The following is a 21,930-nucleotide window of genomic DNA, read 5'->3' as shown; positions in this document are numbered from 1 at the left end:
AAGAGCTGCTGTTAAACACTGAACTGCTCCTTTGGTTTTAGCTTTTAAAAAAAAGAACACATTGGAGCAGAACTACTACTGGACCAGCAGACACCAGGCTTTGACTAACTCTGAGTGCCTGAAGTGAGATCCTGACATGCACTGCTCAAGAAAAATACAACTTCTACTGCCTGAATAGTTATGGTTAACTACCTACTCAGCTCTGCTGGAAGACCACGAGATTTCAAACCACATTCTCAAAGTAAAGAACGGGGCTGGCAATACATAAAGATCTGTGAGAAAGGAAGCACTGGAACTAGCAGCAAGGTGGGGTTGCCTGCATGGGCAGCCCTTCATTTGAATGCAAATGTAATTTTGGGGCAGGCAGTTATCTGTGACATCAGGCAGGACCTTAGTAAACTGTTACCACCAGCACCTGGTAAAACCATTGTTAATCATGTGTAGTAAAGGGACATCAGGGCTAGCAGGAGTCATTTATAGAGCCAGGCTGGGCTAGAAAAGAGAGAAAGAAAGAGGAGGGGAAGGGAGATCAAACAAACCCTGCGAGGAGCAGGATGTCCCAGCAAGACAAAGGCAGGCTGTGAGCATCATGTACGTGAGCTATCTGTTGGATAAGGACACCAGCATGTATCCAGGATCTGCAAGGTGCACCAGCAACAGCCTGCCCGTGCAGAACTTCGTGTCTGCCCCAGCCTACTCCGACTACATGGGATACCACCCCGTGGCAGCCCTGGACAGCCACGGGCAGCCGGCGCCCGCCTGGGGCTCCCACTACGGCCCCCAGCGCGAGGACTGGGGCGCCTACGGCCCAGGCCCTTCCAGCGCCGCGCCCGCTGCCCACATCAATGGCTCGTCCCCTGGCCAGGGCTCCTACAGCTCTGCTGACTACAGCTCCCTGCACCCCGCTGCTGCTGCTGCGCCCTTACCTCCTGTAGATACAATCCATGCCCAGCAAATCTCTCCCAACAGCCAAAGGCACAGCTCTTATGAGTGGATGAGGAAAACCGTGCAGTCCACGTCCACAGGTAGGAGGGCACGGAGGTTTTGTGCTGAGAACAGATTTTAACTTGTTGTTGTGTCATTGGGGGGGTTTTGCCTGTTCAGAGGGAAGGATTCAGACTGATAAAGCAAGATCCTGATTGCTCTGAAGGATTCTCTTGCTAGTGGTTAAATATTGGTTCAGTTACTGGATGGTGAGTTGGTCAGTTGGTTATTTCTTGTGTTTCTTGTTAGACCTTTAATCCTGTGGGAGATGAAAAGTGTTGCAGAATGATTTGTTTGTCGGGGATGAGCTATTTGTCGGGTGCAGGGAAAACTCGGGGCTCAATCTGAGTCATCAGCAAGTTCCGTTTATTGAAGAGAGCATCAGACACTCATACAGCAAGGAATAATCTCATGAATATTCTGTAATTTACACCGTCCATTAGCCACACCACAACATCAACTTTTCCCCATTCCTTAAAAATTACATCTGTCCTTTCTCATGTCTCTTTCACTATTTATTATCATACTAGAGCTAACCCCAAAAACACACTATCTTGCAAGTGCAAGACTTAGAATTAGCCACAGCCTTATAATTTTCCAATCTCTAGTCAGCTAAAATCTCAACAGAAAAGCAGTGTTCTTTCATTTCCCACTTCAGATATGTTTTTAAAGTTGTGACATCCAATAGTTGCTTTTCATAGGAGTTCTGTAGATTTGGATGGAATAGGAAGTATTGTATTCACCACCACCTATTTTTTGCTTACTTTCCTCAAGTTTTGGAGTACCTAGGAAAAGTTCAAGTAAAATATGCATAGCAGGGGGTTGGCAGTAAGGGTTTCTACCAGAACCAACCCCTCCAAACCTCAGAACACTGAAATGAGATCTGCAAGATCAAACAATGAGTCAATGCTTTAAAAACAGGGATGATAAGGAAAGGCTTGCTTCACTTTGTAGTAGCAGCTCTCAGAATATGCAGGAATACAAAGATCCATGGTAACACAGCCTGGTAATACAGCCACAGATTAGGTTCTGCTGCATGACAGTCAAGGAGTACAAAACAATTCTTCAATTGTATTTAAGCAGCAAAAATTAGCCATGAAGCTTGAGGGAAAGGTTCTGTTTGACTGGGAGGAGGAACAAGAGAAAATATAAACATTGAGCATCCCTAAAACAAAAATCAGCACCTTGTATATGAAAAAAATATTAAACAAGAAAGGGGAGTAGAAAAAGAGGGAAAACTGCCTGAAAATAACAGAGGCATAATCTGCTGTATGAAAGTATTTGATCCTCTCAGGTGCTGAGCAGCTTTGACATGCACTGAGATCAGGAGAAATTAGGGATGCTCAATTCCTCCCCTAAAGAGATGCTCCCAGTATTTCAGTGCTGCATCCCAGGAAGGTTCCTTCCCTTTCCCTCCCTCCCTTCACACCTGCCTGTAAATAAAAGTCTTCAAAGCAGGGACTGAATCAATCTCTGGTGGAAAAGCAATTCCTTAAAACAGACATTAGAGAATTGAAAGCAACTGCATAGAAAAGTTGTCTGTATTAAAATAATGCATCTAATTTGTATGGGCAGAGTCCTCCTCACTCCTGCTGAACACAACTTTAGCTCATGGAGAGTCCACAGAATTCAATAGAGCAATCAGAACAGGCTGTTGCTCTGTGTGAACAAGAATTTTTTTGGGGGATGAAAAAGTTTGTATTTTTAAAATCTTATTTGTTCTTCACTGAATATTATCCAAGAAAAAAAGCAACATAAGGCCTGTTTTGAAAAAACTTGCAGCTTGCTTTTGAGGAGTCCTTACAAGGGCCACAAAATTGCTCACTAATTGTGAGATTTACAGATGGCAGAACCCTTGCTCAGAAAAACCACTGCTCCTCATCCCTTCCTTACCTGCTCTGTGCTCCTGTGGATTCCAGTCACACCAAAGGAGCAAAACCTGATTTGTTCTGTGCTGTCCCTTTGCTAGTGGGACACTGGGACAGATTGATACAGCACACACACATATAGAGATATAGTTACATAATATAAAAATCACATTCTAACTGCTGCTCAAGAACAACTTAGACATTTCTAACTTTCCAGATTTCAAGCCTGCAAAGGTCAAAGCATTCCCAGGAGAGCTGGGAGTGTCTCCTTTCTGGAGTGGTCTAACAAGATATTGAGCATATCTGTGTCCAGAACTGGAGAATTCAGCAGGCCACAGGAACAGACCCTCCCAAATGCCCATGGGTCAGTGGAAGGCCACATTTAAAAGCTACTGAGTGCTGCTTTAGGGAAAAATCCAGAGAAGAAATTCTCCTGCTGCTTCTTTCCCTCTTATATATATTAGTATTTCTGCTAGGTCAGGCAGGCTCAGTGCCAGCAGATCTGTTTCACTGGAGTTGGTTCCTTTCTCTCCCTTCACTCCTTATCCTCTGTCTTTTTGTGTTTAAAAGCAAGGGCACTGGTATCCTTCATGGTTTCCCAAAAAATGAAATGACTTTAAAATGTTTTCCTTTGGGAAAGCACCTGAGTGAGTTTGGTTCTGTGCATGCAGGTGTTGCAGTGATTACAGGGGTGTGAGCAGGCTCACTGCAAATGTTGTTTGCTGGATCATGATCAAACCCCTCCGAATTTTCTTAGATGGAATACAATTCTTTTTACATCCTTCAAGCTGTCTCTGTTCACTAAGAATTATCCTTCTGTCTCTTTACAAAACCTTTGGGAATTTCAGTAAAGGTCTGGTGTTGCAAGAATGAAGGAATCACACTTATTATTTATTATCTTTCCTTATTCTCTGTGAAGAGATACAGACCACTGCTCTTAGTGATGAAAAAAAATGAGGCTCTGACTTACCTGAGGCAATCACAACAGTAATAATTTAGACAAATTAATTTTGCTATTTATTCATTATATTCGGCAAAGCACTAATTATCAATACTAACACTACCAATAATATTTTTCTGTGAAAACAGTAACTATTAAAACAAGTAATTTTTGCAAGATATCTCAGAAGTACGCATGAAATGTTCCTGTAATCTTATCCCTTTAAGGCTGGGAGAGATTCTTGCCAAAGGTTCACTCACTTTGAGTAGTCTGGCTTGGAGCAGCTCCAGAAACAAGGCCCTGAATCCGTGGCATTCCCATCTCCAGAGATTTCATGGTTATCTTCTCTTACTGGTGCTTTGCAGCCTCATGTCCTGACAGATGACAAAGAAAAACACTTTATTGCAATTTCTACCACTGCCTCGTGCCCTCCAGGTCTTTTGATACTGTTATCAACACAACTAACCTGAAACAAAGGAACAAATTATTGCAAGTTTTACTTTGTAACTTTAAAAACAACATCAGTGTAGAACCATGTGTTCAACTGATGTAAAGTGAAATTTGTGAGGGTACCTGAAACCTCTGGAAAAACTAATTATTTAAAGTGAGATTATCACCCTGATTTGATACTACTAGAACACATTTCCTGCAGGAAAGTCCTGCTGAGGTTTTCATGCATCCTTCTTTCTCTGACTGAAGGATGGCTGAGTGTCTGCAGGGATTGGATCCTCAGTGCAGAGCACGTAGAATCCAGGGCCCTGTCTCTGCACTCCTCAGGAAAAAGCCAATGTGTTCTGACTCACAACACTTGAAGGGGAAGCTCTGAGTACTCAGGATTTTCAGCCACAAATACTAAAAGACTCTACTCCAACCCTTACACTGCTCCTGTCTCCTCAACCTCTCCTTGGAGAGGGTGAGCACAGCAATTGTAACACAGAACAGAACAAAGCCACAGGTAGAAATGTGAAGTGGAAATTCCACACACACACAAGACATAATTACAGGCAAATTCTTTGATGGAAAGTAGAATAAAACCACCTTAGAAGAAGCTACAAATCTCGTCCTGTTGATTTCAGGATTTTTATGGAGCTGTGTCATCACTCACACAGGAGTAGACTTGACTTTATGACTGTGTGAGAAAACAACACACACCTGTGGTAAAAGTGTGCCCAAAACACTGAGTTTGAGCAGGGAACTCCCAGGAGAATTTGCTCACAAAGCTGAAAGTGCACCTTAAGATCTGCACTTATGTTACCGTAAAACAGGGTGGGGACACGTTTTGAAACAGGTGAACTGATCCAGAGGAGAGATTTCTTCCTGTAGATGACAACTCTCCTATCATTCTTATTCAATAAAAATTTACTCTGCAGACACAGAAGACAGTTTTCTGCTGCTGATGACAGGAGGACTGAGAGCATCATGACTAAAGTCACTGTAAATGTATCACAGTCTTTGAAGGAAGGAGTTATATTCCCTCAAATGGAAGGAACAGGGGCAAGCCTCTTTAGAGACCATTTCTGTAAAATACTGAATGCTAAAGAACACACAACACTTGGGAAAAATCTCAGTTAATCACTTTCCTTTTAGTCTACAGTCATTGGCAATGGGATTTCCCTTGGTTTGCCACTCAGAAATCCACTGACATTTTCTGCAGGTTGAGTGCTTCTGCCTGTCCAGTCATTGCTTAAAGAGAATCAAAATTACTCTGCTTTGGATGCAACTCCTTCTATAAATGAAGAAGAATAGAAAAGTTTACACTAGCAAAGGGAAAACCAGAATTTGGCCAATGAGCTTTATTCCAGAATAGCAGAACATATTCAAAATTGAAAAAAGAAGGGAAAATTCAAGTCTGTTGAAAGGTTTCAGTTCTATGATTCTATTCTGTTTTTTCAGCATGAACAATCTGAGCATGTATAAAAGAACAGATGAGAGAGATGCAGCAGAAAATACAAACACAGAATTACACTGAGTTTCACAAACCTTTAGCACCTAACTTTGCAGTAATGCACAGGGCCAGGACACCTATTTATCACACCAAGGCTTCTGGCAGGAATATTATGTAAGATTTGATCTATGCCACATTTTCTAATACAGTGGCTGGTGGAGTTTTTTTTTAAATTTAGCTTTACAGAACATCATGTGCAGCACAATGTTTGTCTTCAAACATTATTTAAAATTACTTTTGTTTTGCAATTTCAATTAAGTCAGTGAAATTACTGACTTAGGTCAGGGAGAATTTGCCCTTTACTTTTCCTAGACTTTTGAAATACATAAGTAGTTAGAGTCCTAAACAAAACTGAGGCCTGATCTCTGTCAGTCTACATTTTTATAAACTCAAAAATTAGCATCAGTTTTTTAATACTAAAGGAACAGAGAGATGCAGGTGGGAGCAGGCCAGAAGCTGTTTGACATTTCTGGGATGATTTAAGGTAACATCCAGTCACCAAGGACAGCCATAACTTCCTCTGAAACACTGTTAAACCCTGGAATCCAGGCTGCAATGCTTTGTCAGCAATCCCATAGAAATCCCACACTATCCTATCCTAGGACATCTTCAGGCAGCTTCTGATTTTATGAAAGATGCTGGATCATGATGCTGGTTTATGATGCTGGTTTCAGTGACTGCAGAATATTCCTGAAAAGTGAAGAGAGGAGGCTCTGAAAGAGGGCCCAGGGCTGGTTCTAATGCTAATTTATTTTGCTTTGTAAACAAGTTGTGAGGTCCGATGGTGGGGGTTTTTTTTCCTTTCCTGGCCTACATTGTCTGAGGTTTTGAGGCCTATCTGTCATATTGAGGCAACAGACCCTTTTAACACTTCTCTTTGCTTTGATATGCAGTCTTGTCTCTTCCTTCTCCCTCCTTTCTTCAGGAGTTATATTGCCGGAAAGGGTGATGATTTTCACAGCAAATAAAGAGGCCTTCTCCCAGCTTTATTGTCTTCAGAAGAAATACTCTGTGAATTTTATGACCAATGGGAAAGCTGTTCCCTTCCCCCAACTCAAAACTTGGCCAGTCAAAAATTGCCAGAGTGGGTGTGATGGAGCAGCATTGTTAAAGTATATCCCACAAAAAGATTTCCAGCTCTGAAATCTCTGATTTCTTGCTGCTCCAAAGGCACTCCTCAGTAATCACTAGTGCAAAAAGGGTTTTGACAAAACTCCCTCTTCTTATATAGCTCATTAAACCCAGGAAATCCACTCCCCCAGCACAAAGGCAGGCAGGCTGCAAAGGTAGCTGCTTCAAAGCCCTTTTGTTTCATTTCTCTTCCACCCAAGCACCAATAACCTCTCCAACCACAATTCCATGGTGGAACTGTTCATGCCAGAATATATTCCCTATAGAACTGACACAGCACTGCTGATTGTAATCTTAACCTGTCACTAATAAAAGATAGATTAATCTAAGATGGTACAAAGTCAAATGTTGGCTATTTCACTGACCTAAGTGAGGAAAATTTGCAGGATTCCCTTAAAGAATTGGATTGTTACAAGGACTTCTATCATTGCATCATTGAATTCTGCCATTATGTCCTGAGAAGTGAAGAACATCCTCCCACTCTCTCTGGGGTGAATCCACTAGTCCCACCTCAAATTTTACTCAGGTAATATTTGTCCTGGAAATAAAATGCAATTTAAATTAAAACCAGTAGGTCTGCAGAACACACTGGAGTGGATCTGCTCTAACAGATGGAATTCAGAAACTGAAGTCCCAAACTGTTTAGGGATGGGTTCTGTGGCTGCTGTTTGTTAACTCTGGCAAATAAAAGTGTGCTTTGCCTTTGAAAGGAAATGCCATGTGCAGACTAATTCCAGCCCAGCATCCAACAAAGGCAGTAGGAAGACTCTCAGTGTACTCAGTGAATCAAGGAGAGTAAAAGCCTAACAAACTAAAACATGGCTCTGCCAGAGCTAAATGTCTCTTGGAAGACTCTGGCAGATCTTAGCTCCCACTGTCTCTTGTCTCTCACAGACAGTATTACTCCACACACACAAAAAAAAAATCAAATTATTAAAGATAAGGTTTATTTGACACATCAGAGAATTGTTCTCAGAGCATTTCTCAGAATTCCTTACTTTTGCTTTTTCACTTTCTAAATTATTTTCTTAAGTTTGAGAAAGAAATTAGATGTCAAAGCTCCCAATCTTCCTTCAAAAAGAATCCAAATATTATCAATTCCACTAAAAGAACCTGAGAGCTACTCATACAGAAATAAAAGATCTTATGGGAAAAAGTTCTGTTTTCCATGTACATTTAATTTCTTCTTCTAAAAAGAAAAAAAAAAAACAAAAACAAACAAAAAACCCTACCAAAAAAAAAAAAAAAAACAACAAAAAAAAAAAAAAAAAAAAAAAACCAACCAAAAAAAAACCCTCACAACCCTCTCCTATCCAGGTAGTAAGGATTTAAGCACTCAAAACCAGAAACAGGAAGGTTTTTCTTGAAGTTTACCACCTTGTTTTGGCAATAGAAGAACATTTGATATTTGTCTGTGCCTTCTGAATGAGAATAGAGGTCAAGATAAGATCACCTTGTTGCTCTTTTGTGTACTCCATCTTAACAACACAAAGGACACTAAGGAAACATGTTAAACATTTTGTCCTGTAGAATGACCCCAAAGTCTCATTTGAAGAGGAAAAAAACCCTTAACCAAACTACCAGTTAAAGAGATCAAAAGTTAAAAAATATCAAGTGAGGCATTAAAGCACCACAGGTTACCATATGTTAAACAAACAATTTACACTTCCAGTGAAGGAAAACAAATGTCCTGGTATTTATGTGGACTGAACTGAATCACTGCTGTTCCTTAGAGACTCTACAATTCTTACCTTCGTGCTCTAAAATTAGCAGCACTTTTCACTGGATTATCGGTGTAAACGTCACTGGGCTAATTCTGCTTCTGCTGCAGTTCCACAGCGGTGGAAATGCCAGGGAATGAGAATGTCCTGCTCATCTTCCCCAGCAGGCAGCACCTTCACACACAGGTAACACATTTGAGACAAAGGATTGAGAAGAAGCCACAGCCTAAGGAGCAATCCCACACCTATTTTCCCTATTGAAATATTCCAAATAATCAGGCTGATGATGCCCAGAGCATTGTAAAGGCACTACTGATGCGCCCCCAGGGTTGGAACATGGGAGCTGAAGGATCAAATTCTGATGAAGATTTAGTTCTACAAACCTGGAGAGAGTCCTAGAGAACCCCTGTGTTGTAGGGTGAGCCAGAACCATCCCCATCCAGGCTAGAAAAGGATTTATTTACAGCATTGCATTGCCCAGGACTTTCAGTGCTCACCAACTCTGGCTCTGGGATCTATACAAATAGTACAAAGAGGAGCAGAACCTGAAGAATTTCCTAATGCAAGCAATAGGGTGGTGAGTGAAAAATTCTTAGAAATAGCCAAGTCCTGACTGTCAAATACTGGAAGAGGTAAAATTGACCATATATGGTGTGCATGGCAAGTGGAAAGCAATGCTAACTTTAAATATGTTCCACAAAAAACAAAGAGACACCACATCTCCCTCCACAGATGGAGGAAAAACATTAACTCAAGATTCTGCTGTAGTCCTGTACCCTGAATTCTGCTCTGGGAGCTATGAAGGGGAGTGGGAAGAGGGGTTGGTAGGAATAGGCCTTTGGCAGCACTGGGAGATGGCCCCTGCAGCTCCTCTCCCCAGCCAGGGAAAGCTGGTGCCTCTGGGGCTCTGTGCCAGGGGGATCTACTCAGACACTAAAATGTCACCAACTCCATGCCTGGGAATCTATTTCACCCCATTCCAAATGAACTGCTCTTATTAGAGTGTAATTATTAGGAGCTTGTGGCACCTGGTTTTTGAGGAGTTAGGCATTTCTGTAACCTTGTCAGAAAATGCTCTGTAAGCAAACAGGAGTAGCTGTGCAAAGCCACTCAACACCTGCAGCAACAGCAGATGGGTACAGGTACAAACACCTGAGTTCTGTGCATCAGCTGGGAGAACCTGAACCTGAGGGGGTTCTTCTGCTGCAGTGACCACTGAGGACACAGTTTCACAACCTCCAGCACCACAATGGAATACGGAGCAAAAAAACAATGAAAATATATTCCTGTCCCAGACAATTCACTGGCTAAATATCCACATCTGAAGGAATGTCCATATAAATACAGGTAAACAAGGGAGCATCAAAAACTGTTAAGATTGTGGTCAGCAGAGATGAGAACACTGGTTTTAACACAACAATGATCCAATTTGTTAAAAATGTGGGAAGACCTCAGGCTTTGGCTTTAAGCAGGTGCTGATCTCCAATATATTGATTCCCTAAATCATAAACCACAGAGAAGGGAGCCAGCAGCAGCCTTTTCCATTCTCAGCTTTCTTTCAGAGCAGCCACACATTCTGTCCTCAGAAATGACCCCGTATGGAATCCATAAAATTTCAGCTCCTTGCATCTGTGCTCCCTGGCTCCTGTCTTCTGCCATTGCCTTTTAATGCCCTGGATGCTGCTGAGCCGTGTCTGCTCCACTCAGCTGCACCCACAGCTGAAGGGAGGCAGCAATGCTGCTCCCAAAACAGCAGATGCTGCAGCTCCCTGCCCATTGTGAAGCATTATTGCTTGCCTTTTCTCTTTTTTATGAACTGTCATCTGAAAATCTATGTTACTGTTCCCTGTGCTGTTATCAGGTCGTGGGCAGACTGTGCCAGACTTGATGGGAAAACACAATCTCCAAACTGCAGTAACAATCACAATGATGTGGGAATTTTTCTAGCAACAAGAAGTGAGGAATTTTGGAAGCTTTCAGTATTTCTGTGCACTAAAATGTCCTTGACAGTTTTCTCTGAGGCAGGTAAGAGTGTCAGCTCTAGGGACAGAGACAAGAGCAATGCAACAGCAGGCAGAATGTTTGCAGCAGAGCTGGGAACAGAACCCAGGTTTCCTGGCTCCTTAGTCTTACCAGGAATGCCTTCCCTTTCCCAAATGATAACACAGGGGTGATAAAGAACATGAGAAGCAGTTTATTATCTATTTACTAAGGAGCCAACCTAGTATCTGATGGTATGAACCTCTTGTGTTGTAAATCAAGACCAAGTCAAGGGAGTTACTCTGGGTAAGTGCATAGAGAATCAGGCCTAAAATCCCCACAGATATTTTCAAATGTAAGGTCAGATATTTTGTGGTGCTAAAGTGAAAAAATTTTAGCTTGAAGCAATGTGTTCTTCTTTCAAAACAGGTAAAACAAGAACGAGAGAGAAGTACCGAGTGGTTTACACAGATCATCAGAGATTAGAATTAGAGAAGGAGTTTCATTACAACAGATACATTACAATCAGGAGGAAGTCTGAACTGGCTGCAAACCTAAGACTTTCCGAGAGACAGGTAGAGTATGGATCAGCCATCCAGGCTTTCCTTTGAATTTCTGACTGCTGCTGAGGAGATGAGGTAACTGTGTGGTAAATACAGAAATGTTAATGCCTCCAGTAACCAACACTGGGTTCCCTCTGCAGTAGAACCCAAACTAGGGCTCTGCAATAACCCAGGAAATGCACACACCATCTTTTTCCTATTCTGAAAAACACAAGCTAAACCAGATCACCAAACTCCTGCCTGGATTTCCCTCTGGGCTGTGGCAGCAGGGAGAATTTCATGCTGAACTTTCTAAAGCAGAAGTCCTGGTTCTGCTGGGAATTCAGTGGGAATTCCAGAACCAAATGCAACAAGGTCAGTCTCAGTGGAGATGGAAGTGATGAGCTCAAGTATGGGCAGGACACTTGAAGTGTTTTGTTTCCTTGGCTGCCTTGTACCTTTTGTTAAAGTTTCCTACATACATGCTACTCCTTTCTCCTGCCCCATTTCCTCCCCTCCAAATTACACTTCTGTTCCCAGCAGATAAATCAAAACACAATCCCATGATTAGTTCTGATTAACTATTGTTTTATGGGCTGTGCTGAGCAGGAATTGTCCAGAGCCCACCCACTGGAGCACTGTCCATCCAACCTGAACCTGGTTCACACAGCACGTGCTGAGCTTACAGAAAGGGGGAAGCAAACACCCATTTTGCAAATGTTCCTCAATCTGCTGCTGAATGCCAGGATTTAATTGTTGAAAATTAAATTGGTTTCAACTAGATATAAAAAATACACCATGTGTCTTTTTGCTGGCTGTTAAAACATTCATAATTTGACTTAATAATGCTGAATTTGAATATTATGGCCCTGCTTGTGTAAACAACCAGTGATATTTACTTGAAACTTCCTAGCTCAGTGATAATTCCTGATGAATGTTTTGTAAGTGTATTTGAAGAGGTAAAACAAAAATATGTGATCTATTTTTTTGTATATAATGGGGAAACTTGGCAACAGCTTTTACAATATTTTTTCTTCTTCACCATCATCAATATATCAAGAACAAAATGAATTACAGTTCATACAACCACATCTCTGAAGTGTTTTTTTAAAAATGGAAGATTAAGTAAGAAATACCTGATAGACTCCCACCACCACCCTTTTGTACAAATTAAAAAACTCCATCATATGAGCACAACTGAACACACACTGTTCCATCCCAAGTTTCTCTGCACACTACCTAAAACCTCAATTGATTTTCTGGAAAAACTTTTTCCTGCCTCTGCTAAAATCCAAAATGCCCTGGAAGGAATATCTCAAAAGGACAAAGAAAAATTGTTTAAACAAGGAAGGAAAGATGCAATATCTAAGAAAAAAAAGGCAAAGTGAAGCACTGTTAACATAGGAAGGATACAGAAATAAAGGACATGATGACGATGAGAAAGAAGAGAGAAAATCAGACTTCAAGGGAAGAGAAATTTGCATGAAAAAAAGAATTAAAAGGAAGGAGGGCAACAGGTGAAGAACAAGTCATACAGATGCAGCTGGCCCTGTCAGCTTTCAGTCTGACATTACAGAGCTGTTCTTACTTGGACTTATTTGATAATTGGCACACGACCCTGCAGGGCCTGCTAATTCCTCCCTGCAGATCTGCTTCTCTAATTTAACAACAAACCAGAATAAAAACCTCAATCCACAGGCAGGTAAGAACACTGAAGCCAGAGGGTAATTCTGGAAAGTTGGTTTAGTTTTTCAGACTGTTCTATATTTTCATACATTTTGACAAATGTATGAGAGAAATTATGAGAATGGATTATCTCTGCACAGTCAGAAAGCAAGAGATCTGAGAGGGCTTGAGACTGGTTTAATAGAACATAATTTAGTACTGAAATGATATTCCAGAACTAAGACAACAAAAGGAACTGCCAAACATCTCAGATGGCAGCCTGGGACTTAAGAGACCTGGATTAAATTTACATGGGCTTTGCATGTATTTGAGTCCTTCAACTGTAAAATGGAATAATATGCCTCAAGGAGAAGCACCCTGAGACTGTCACAGAGTCCTTAAGATGTTTTGTTGGACTTCACCAGTGATTTTCTTTTAAAATTCAGCCCAGGAGCCACAGGTGTTATCACCTCTCACTGTTTTACCTCCTTTCCAATCATTATTCTCTTTCCCCTTCTAGTTTCTAACAAAAAATAACTGAACAGACCAATATTTCTCAGCAAAATATTGATTTTTTTTTCTCTTTGGGCTATAGAAAACAGTGACAGAACTGTTTCCTTTCTGTCTGCACAAGAAAACACAACAAACCTAAATGAGGTAGCTTGACTTATTACACTGACTAGACATGATGCAGAGCCACTTCCAAGGATAAAGTGCTGGAGTGCACAGCTTCACACCAACCCTGGGGATTCACATCCAAAGCCAGTCCAGTGACCACAGAACATTTCACACCTCAACAAGTTATGAAGTATTTTCAGCTGACCATTACTCACCTTCAGCCCACATCCTCACTTATCCCACCCTGATGAAGATCCTCCTTCAGCAGGTCCTTCATGCCTTCCCCAAGGCGGCTGTGTGCCTGTGACAGGGCAGGGACACTGGTGCCACTGGATTGTGTGGAAAGCAGCAGCAGATTCTGGTTCCACCTGCAAATGAAGTAGAAAGCACTCAGCTATTCAGGCACTGCTAAGATAATATTTTGAATTTATGTTGTGTATTGCAGGTGAAATTCTGCCCAGAAGTAAATTTCCACTGGCTTCCACACTGGAACTCACTAATTAACGTGCACCATCCAATCAGGAAAGCTTTTGTGCCTCAGTTTATGGACTAGTAGCAGATCTTGGCTTGCCCTGTCTAGGGCACACAGTTTTCAGTGTAACAATATTCTTGCATAATTCTGGCAATCACTAGGACACATGAGATTCTGTTCTGTTAGATTTTGTTTCAAAAAATTAAATAAATCAAAGCTCATTCCATAAAGAAATAACTGAACTAACAACAAAACTCACTTTTTATCAAGCTGTTAATAAATATTTTATTACTAAATACGAAGGATTACCTGTATGAAAAACAAGCAAACAGCTCTGTTGTCTCAGTTTGTTATTGCCTTTCCCAGTGGTCCTCATGCCACTGATTTTCCCTATGACTCTGTGACTAAATACACAAAGGACCACATTCAGTCCTGTAGCAACTGAAAACAATTCTCCTCTGCTCCTGTGCAGGTGAAAATCTGGTTCCAGAATCGCCGAGCCAAAGAGAGGAAATTAATGAAGAAGAAACTGACTCACTTTGACGGCAGCAGCAGCCTGGGCTCTCTGCAGAGTGACTCCGGCTCGGTGAGCCCCATGGCGGGCCCTGAGGCACAGCCTCACCCCGACATGGCCGCTTCGCTCTTCCCAGCGCCGCCGCCGCCCGCCCTGCCCATGGGCGGCTTGCAGCACGGAGGGACCCTGCAGCAGGTGGTGGCCTCGCAGTGAGCCTGCCACGGTGGCACCGAGCCCACGGAGCGACACCGGAGCACTACAGGGCCCGGGGGGGTCCCCAGCGTGCCCCAGCCCGGGGCACACAGGATTCAAGGACACTAAACCAGAGGCACCGCCAGGTGTGCAGCGCAGCACGAGCTCCGAGGGCCACGAACTGCAGGGGTCCCTCGGGATGGGGATGCCTGTGCCACAAGGCCGGGGGTCCCTCAGAAGGGGATGCCTGTGCCACAAGGCCGGGGGTCCCTCAGAAAGGGATGTCTGTGCCACAAGGCTGGGAGATCCTTGGAAGGGGATGTCTGTGCCACAAGGCCGGGGGTCCCTCAGAAAGGGATGCCTGTGCCACAAGGCTGGGAGATCCTTGGAAGGGGATGTCTGTGCCACAAGGCCAGGGGTCCCTCAGAAGGGGATGACTGTGCCACAAAGCCAGGGGTCCCTCAGAAGGGGATCACTGTGCCACAAAGCTGCAAAGCTGGGGGTCCCTCAGAAGGGGATGCCTGTGCCACAGGAGCCCTCCAGTCTGGGAGCAGCCAGGGCAGCACGGGAAAGGAGAGCCCAGGAGCAACCACAGCCACTGGTTCCACTGCAGACACAAAAAAAGCACCAAACTTGGCCCAGGCAATCAGTCCCACACTGCTGAGGCCACTGGTTCCATGACAGACACAAAAAAGCACCAAACTTGGCCCAGGCAATCAGTCCCACACTGCTGAGGCAGCTGTGCCCACGTGGCTGTGCCTGAGAAGGTTCCTGCTCCTCTGATCTCCACAGTACTGATCCCACTCATGGACTTTCCACATGCATCTTGAGAAATGCAAACCTGGCTGGTGGGTTTGACCCACTCGATGGAAAGCCTGGAGCTGGGTGGTTGGACTCACCACATGTTAAGGGCAAAGGTCAGGGATGAGATTTTTGGAATTTTTGGGCTTTAACAGATATGATTTCCAATGCTCCATACACTGGTATAAATAGGCACTCTTCCATCTTACTGTAAACGTTTTGAAAGCATTCTGGAATTGTGAATCTTGGCCCAAGTTCATTTTTGGACAAAGAAAATTCATGTCAGTTTAATTTTGGATCCTAAAAGAAAGAGCAAAGCGGGGCAGAAGTCCTTTTAAAAAGGGTATTTCAAAAAGTGACTGCATTTCCTGAGACAGCAGAGCCCAGGGATAAAGATGCAATAATTGCATTCAACCAATTTTAAATCTGGTCCTGTTTTATGAGTTACTATGACACTAATAAAATTTCAGAAGCCAAATTAATAGAAGAAAAGCAAACAAAATACTTCACTTAAAAGAAAGCTCTCAGAATTTTTCATGTGGGTCTCAATTCCTGAAGGGCTGATCCCTTCCATAAAAAGCAGAATTTGGTAGGAAATCAGTACTTAACAATAATCTGGATACTTATTTCCCCAATATGGCTCCCAATTGCATTCACAAAACTTCTGTCTGCAAAGGGAAAATTTTTAGACACATGAGTGATTTGGGAAGTTATACCCTCATTTTCTAAAGCAGTTTATGAATTTAGGATTCCTATCCTCAGTAATTTCCATCAAGGTATCCCCTGAAATCTCTCTGTCACTGTTGCAAAAAAGACTTAGGAGCATTAAGTCATTAGGCACTACATTCTTGGGTTTGTTCTTTAATTATAACAAATAGTACTATTAGAGTATCAAAATGTTGGTGATGTGAAATTACTTTGTATATAAAGAGCATTAAAATAAATGACTTTTTTCATAACCATTTTGCAATGTGTATCAACTACTGTAGCAAGTGAACCTGCAGATTTCCATGATCAGTCTGTTCTTGAATGGCAATATCAAATTTAATAAAAGAGTGATGGTAAAACAGTTTAGAGAAATTAGAGGAGCATGGGAAGAGCAGGATGGTTCAGGGAGCCAGCAGCTTTCACTACTTAGTAACTGATTCATCATTTTGTTTGCAAGAAGAACAGTGCTAAACAAAGGTAGAGTTCAATGAAATGGAGAAGGTGCACTGTAAAATTGTGAAATTCCCACTCATGCCTGTCACAGTGGTGCTCCATTTGCTGCCAACAGCACAGGTAACACAGGGGAGAGGAAGAAGCTGCAACTCAAAGTTCAGCAACAGAAAGTCTCCAACTGATTTCCACATGGTAGGAAAAGAGGAACATGGCAAAGTGCACACGGGAACAAAAGGGATTTCCCATCCTCATCGATGAGCATTGCATCAAACTGCTCTCCCAAAAAAGAGCCATTGGATCTACCCAAAAGAGGAGCCACTGGAAATACACAGCACAGCCATTGTGCCGGCAGAGGGAAATGTCAGAGATCTTACATTTACACAGATAGTTAACCTAACAGAAACTGGAAAAGCTTCAGTAGGAAAAGCATTCTCACATTGGCCAATTAAATAGAATTGTGCTTGAAAACTAGAGAAAAAACAATTTTAAAAAATAGATTTAGACTTTCAAAAGGTAAGAATACAGAGGGAAACTTTGTCTTTTGCACTGATACGCAATAAATTAAGACCTAGTTCTAGCTAAGTGATCAGGAGCCTGGCCCCAGGGCTCTGCAGAATCAAGTCCACAGCTACCTATTTTAATCCCATTTTCATGACACAGCTTAATTTCACATCAACATTTCTAAAAGGAAAAAAGTACTTCAAGGAAGAACTTGAAGAAATGTTTCTGAACACAACATCTTTCTCTTTAAAATTATTTAAACATCATTCACAGAGAGTGGGATCTGGCAGAACGACCTGGTTTATCTTGTTTACATGTAGAAGAGTTATTGAGGAAGATAAGTGACCACTTTGAAGATCTGCTTCATTTCTGCTCCAGTTTGCTGAAAGCATGCTTGCTATAGGTTGCTATGTGTTTCCAATCAGAAGTTGTTAAGTACACAAAATAAGGCTGGATTTTATTTGCAGAAGCACATGTTCAAAGGTTAAAATTTATTGCTCCAAAAGCAGTATCTATAAACCAGGGCAATACCTTAGAGATTATTAACCTTCTAGTTATGCCAGTGGCTGTTTTAAGCAGTTAGGTTTTTTTTGTAAGAATTCTCAGCAAGAATTCTCTCCAGTTAAGTATTTCCAATGGGCTCTAATCCTTTAAACAGTTGCCCACCAAATCCCAAAGGAAATGATTTTTCTCTAAGAAGCTTGTGCAGTGCTGTTAACTTGCTGTACTCTGTCCAAATAAAAATAAGAGAGACAGAAAATTGCAGACAAATCAGCTGAAATTATTTGGGTGGGTTATGAAATACTGGTGCCATCCTCAGGCTAATACTCACTTTCTTCCTAACTTTGGGTATATCAAATAACTCATCACTTTTATCACATCTGAAAACTCAGGACACTAAAGCGGAGTACTGTGAAGATTGATTGGTTGTTAGGGAAGTGCCTTGAAGAAGAAAAGCATACCTTAGGCTACATCACAGGAATATCTAAGCCCTTAATCCTAATTGTGATTAAAAGAACTATCAAGGAATATCCAATTTCCAGAAGAATTCACTAAACTTTAAACCCTGTTTCCCAGCTACAACTGTGATCTAGATGGTACAAAAAAATCAAGCAAACAGCACCTTCTACCAAATCTTCTTGCAATTAAGCAAAATATACAATTCAAAATTATATTTCTAAAACAAAATCTTCAATTCCCACTTAGGGGTTATGGGACAATGAGAGAGCATCAAGTATGTGTCACCTTCTACCCAAGGAGGAGATTCAAAAATACATTAATTGTGGATGTTACCATAAAAATTAAAAAGCAGATTTCTGCTTTAGCTCCCATGTTTGGTTTGCTGGGGCGTTCCAGGGGCACTGAAATGACACATCCCTGAAAATGACTCACAGTCACATTTCAGATGGCACTGGATGTTAGTTGGACACAATATCGTGCAAAACTCACCAGCTAAAGAAATAGGCACAGGTTTTATGATGAAAATGTTTGCCAGCTGTTTTCATACCCAAAGCACACAAATTGTTCCAATTCTCTAAAAAAAAACCCTGTTAGTAAATGTCTGCCAATAAATGGAGAGGATTAATTAAGATGCACCTCTTGGCCATCCAAGGCTCAACAAACAGAGTCCCTGTGAGGCAGCAGAGACCCTACATGGGCAGTAACCCCTGAGTTAAATGTGTGGGGCAGAAATGCCAGGCTGGCAGCACCGGAAAGCTGCAGCTGGCAGGCAAACAGGGAAGGAATCGATTCCTTTGTTACCTCCTGCAGGAAAGCCAACACCAAATAATCTCTGCAGGATTCACAGGCAGCACCAGCAGTGCCACCCAGCCACACCTGGGCAGGAGGGATCAGCTCAGTGCCTGCACTGCTGGGGAAGGAACCAAATCAATGGCAATCGAGGAGCTGCTGTTCATTTTCATGGTTCTGCTAAAGAATTGATTTACCCTGGGGTTCACACACAGGCTCTGTAACTCCTGCTGAATTCAAGCTGCTTGTGGAGCAGTAAGGAATGCTCTTATTTCTGTCACTATTGATTTGGAAGCAGAAGTTAAATCATTTCAATTTCAGAATAGTAAGACCCTCTCCTTTAGCTTCAGACCATTTCTTCCTGACAAAACTGATGCAGAGTATTCATAAATAGATTAATAAAACATATTTTAACATTTAGAAATTAAAGATAAGTCATTAGCAGCAGTTAGAAAAACAGAAGTGGGGTAGAGAGAAGGGTAAACACAATCAGCTCTCTACCAGCCACTTTTCATCATTTTTTCAAAAGGATTTGTTAACAACCAAAACTTCAGAGCATGAAATTAAACTCAATACCACTGAGGAAGGCTTCACAGACAGCTGGCATCTTTATTTCTTCTGTTGCTCTCTTATGGAAAACAGATCCCCAGTAGGGATCAGAGACACAGGGCAGAACTGAAATTGTGCTATATCCCTTCTTCCTTTTCCCCAGAAAATTCAGCTCAGCAAGTGAGAACAGCTCAGTCAGCACTGCTCATTGAGCTCTCTGAGCTGTGCCACATCTGCCGTGTGCACATGCTTGCATTTCAAGCCCTGAAAATGAGACCTAAGTAGGGTTCTGTATATTAAAAAAGCCCAATTTAAAAGGGCAAATAAAAATTTCAGAAGCTTTGTGTTTGTTAAAGCTTCAGTAAAAGCAAAAGCCACCTCTTTAGCTGTATTTTAAGATTTTAAACCCATCTGCTTTCCTTCATCACTAGTTGGGTTTTTTCCCCAACAGAACTGCCCTCAGCTGACAGCAAACCATGTCCTGACTGACCTTTCCTCAAGATTGCTACTGCTGCCTAAGAATTTTAGGAGGAATGAATGTGCATGCAAACTCAGCTTGAATACAGGGTCAGTAACACCTCCAAAAAACTGCATTAGAACAATCAGCAATACAGAGCTCCCTAACAAAGTCCTGAGCGTGAAATTCCAAGCATTCAGCTCTAAAACATGGGCTAGGAGCATTCCTGAGCCTGCAGTGGTACTGGAGTGGTCATCTGGAGGCAAGAAAACAACCTGAGCCACAAAGGGGCACATTCAGCTCACCTGCTTTTTGATTCTCCAAAACAAAAGAGATTTCACATCATTTTCATGCTTCAAAGACAGACAGATTATTGTCTTCTTATCTCCATATAAAAGGAAGAGTAATTTTATGAGTAAGGGTTCCTAATAAAAACTATCAGAGTTGTAAACACCTTTCATGTAAGTTATCATTCTACAGGTAAATTTTAAAGTAACAGTAGTCCTGAAATTGCACTTTTAATAGCTGTCATTACAACACTTAATTGCACGTTTGTGATTATGTTGTTATTACAGGGGTGGAATTGCTCTCTAGAGCAGCTCTTATACAATAGTGCACCATCTCCACTGCCTGTACAAACAAACCCTTCAGAGTTCCAGTGGTGAGCACCTCACTTGTTATTATTGATAGTTTTCATCAACCACTTGTTAGAAAACTAGAAAATGTTCTTCCCCAAAGATCTCAAAGTACATTTGATTTAACACACATAAAACTTCACTTTAACAACCACTGAGACAACTTCCCATGGCTGCTGGCTTAGTACATAAATTACACCTGGAATTTGAACAGGTGAATTAAAAAAACAACCTTGGAGTTCAGTTTTCCTGGCAATCCATCTCTCTGAATTCTGCCAAGGAGCACAGCACTGCTGCTGCTGGTGCCACACAGATCTGTCCTGTTTCTGCAGAAAATGCTGCAAATACAAGACTCCACATGGCTGAGCTTTCTGGATGTCCAGCCCACTGCCTGAGGACTGTTTCTTACCAAAATTTTGGTAGCCTCAAACTACAAGACAACATGCAAAGGTACAGCTCCTTTTTAATATCTCCACCCTGTTCTGTTACACAGAATAGGAGATATCAGACCCAGGGAGCAGATCATTTGAACATTGCTATTTTAGTTATCTTATTCTCACTTTGGTGTTAAAAATCTGCAGTCCTGCTCAGCAATCTTATCCTGCTATGTAAATCTTTTTAAACAAAATGCCTTATTCAAAGCTTACTATTGTTAGCTGATATCAAATCAGTGTAGCAAATTGCCATCAGAGTATCTTGATCTAATTATCTTCTGGAAAGAATCGAAATAGAACTGAAGAAAATTCAGATAATGGAACAGGCAAAACAAGAAAGGGAAAGGAGGAGCATAAACAAAAGATAAAAGAAGAAAAGAGAATAAAGGATAACGCTCTGAGATACAAAAAATATGATTAAGTGATACTGAAATTGTGGGGGTATGTGCAGAGACATCCCATAACACCTCAGGGATTTAAAATGTTCCCATCACCTACTGCAGAATATGAGATTACATCATTCACAGGGATGTGAAAATGGTGGGTTTGGGGGAAATCAAACAATGGGGCTGAGCTCAATCTCTGAGCAGCCAATGCTCATGGATACCCTTGCTGCAGATGGAGCCAATGGAGCCAAAAGCTTCCCCTCCTATGGGTCTGCCTGTGACTGACAGCCCTGCACAGCACTCAGCAATCCAGGGGAATTTAACTGGGGGATAATGCCACAAACGGGATAAATATTCCAAGGATATAGGTAACACATCTTCTTTAATTTGGATAACATTCAGTACTGTGGGCTCTTAACAATTGTGTTACAATTCCATGTCTTTCAAGATAAAGGGAATAAGAGCCTCCTTCCATTTATTTATAATGTCTATTTTTATAAAGGTACACCAACTACAGAAGTTTTTATTTTTTCCATGCACTATCCCATGCAACTTGCCTCAACATTCTGAGGATCCCAACATTTAATGTAGAATTCTGTAAATATACCAAAATTAATTACAAAGATTTTGCTACACTTCTCAGTACAAATTCTTTCCCCAAAAAGCCCAGTCCTAAGGAGAAGAG

At 41.7% G+C, this 21,930-nt stretch overlaps 1 protein-coding gene across 1 annotated transcript; it reads left to right on the top strand.

The window, feature by feature from the left end:
- Nucleotides 1-589: 589 nt before the first annotated feature.
- On the top strand, nucleotides 590-14,593 carry LOC132080121 (homeobox protein CDX-1-like). The gene is made up of 3 exons (XM_059483130.1): nucleotides 590-1,025; nucleotides 10,999-11,144; nucleotides 14,339-14,593. Exons 1-3 carry the CDS (start codon nucleotides 590-592, stop codon nucleotides 14,591-14,593), a joined length of 837 nt encoding a protein of 278 aa, XP_059339113.1.
- The last annotated feature ends 7,337 nt before the right edge of the window (nucleotides 14,594-21,930 follow it).

This window comes from Ammospiza nelsoni, chromosome 15 (genome assembly GCF_027579445.1).
Source record: "Ammospiza nelsoni isolate bAmmNel1 chromosome 15, bAmmNel1.pri, whole genome shotgun sequence".
Classification (NCBI taxonomy): Eukaryota; Metazoa; Chordata; class Aves; order Passeriformes; family Passerellidae; genus Ammospiza; species Ammospiza nelsoni.
The sequence above is the reverse complement of the archived record's forward strand: the minus strand, read 5'-3'. Positions and strand labels throughout refer to the sequence as shown.

What these genes read in the sequence shown, in the direction of transcription:
- LOC132080121 (XM_059483130.1), top strand. Translation starts at nt 590, where the DNA reads ATGTACGTGAGCTATCTGTTGGATAAGGACACCAGCATGTATCCAGGA. An exon ending in CGTGCAGTCCACGTCCACAG is followed by an intron (nt 1,026 to 10,998) that starts GTAGGAGGGCAC and finishes CTTTCAAAACAG; the next exon opens with GTAAAACAAGAACGAGAGAG. An exon ending in TAAGACTTTCCGAGAGACAG is followed by an intron (nt 11,145 to 14,338) that starts GTAGAGTATGGA and finishes GCTCCTGTGCAG; the next exon opens with GTGAAAATCTGGTTCCAGAA.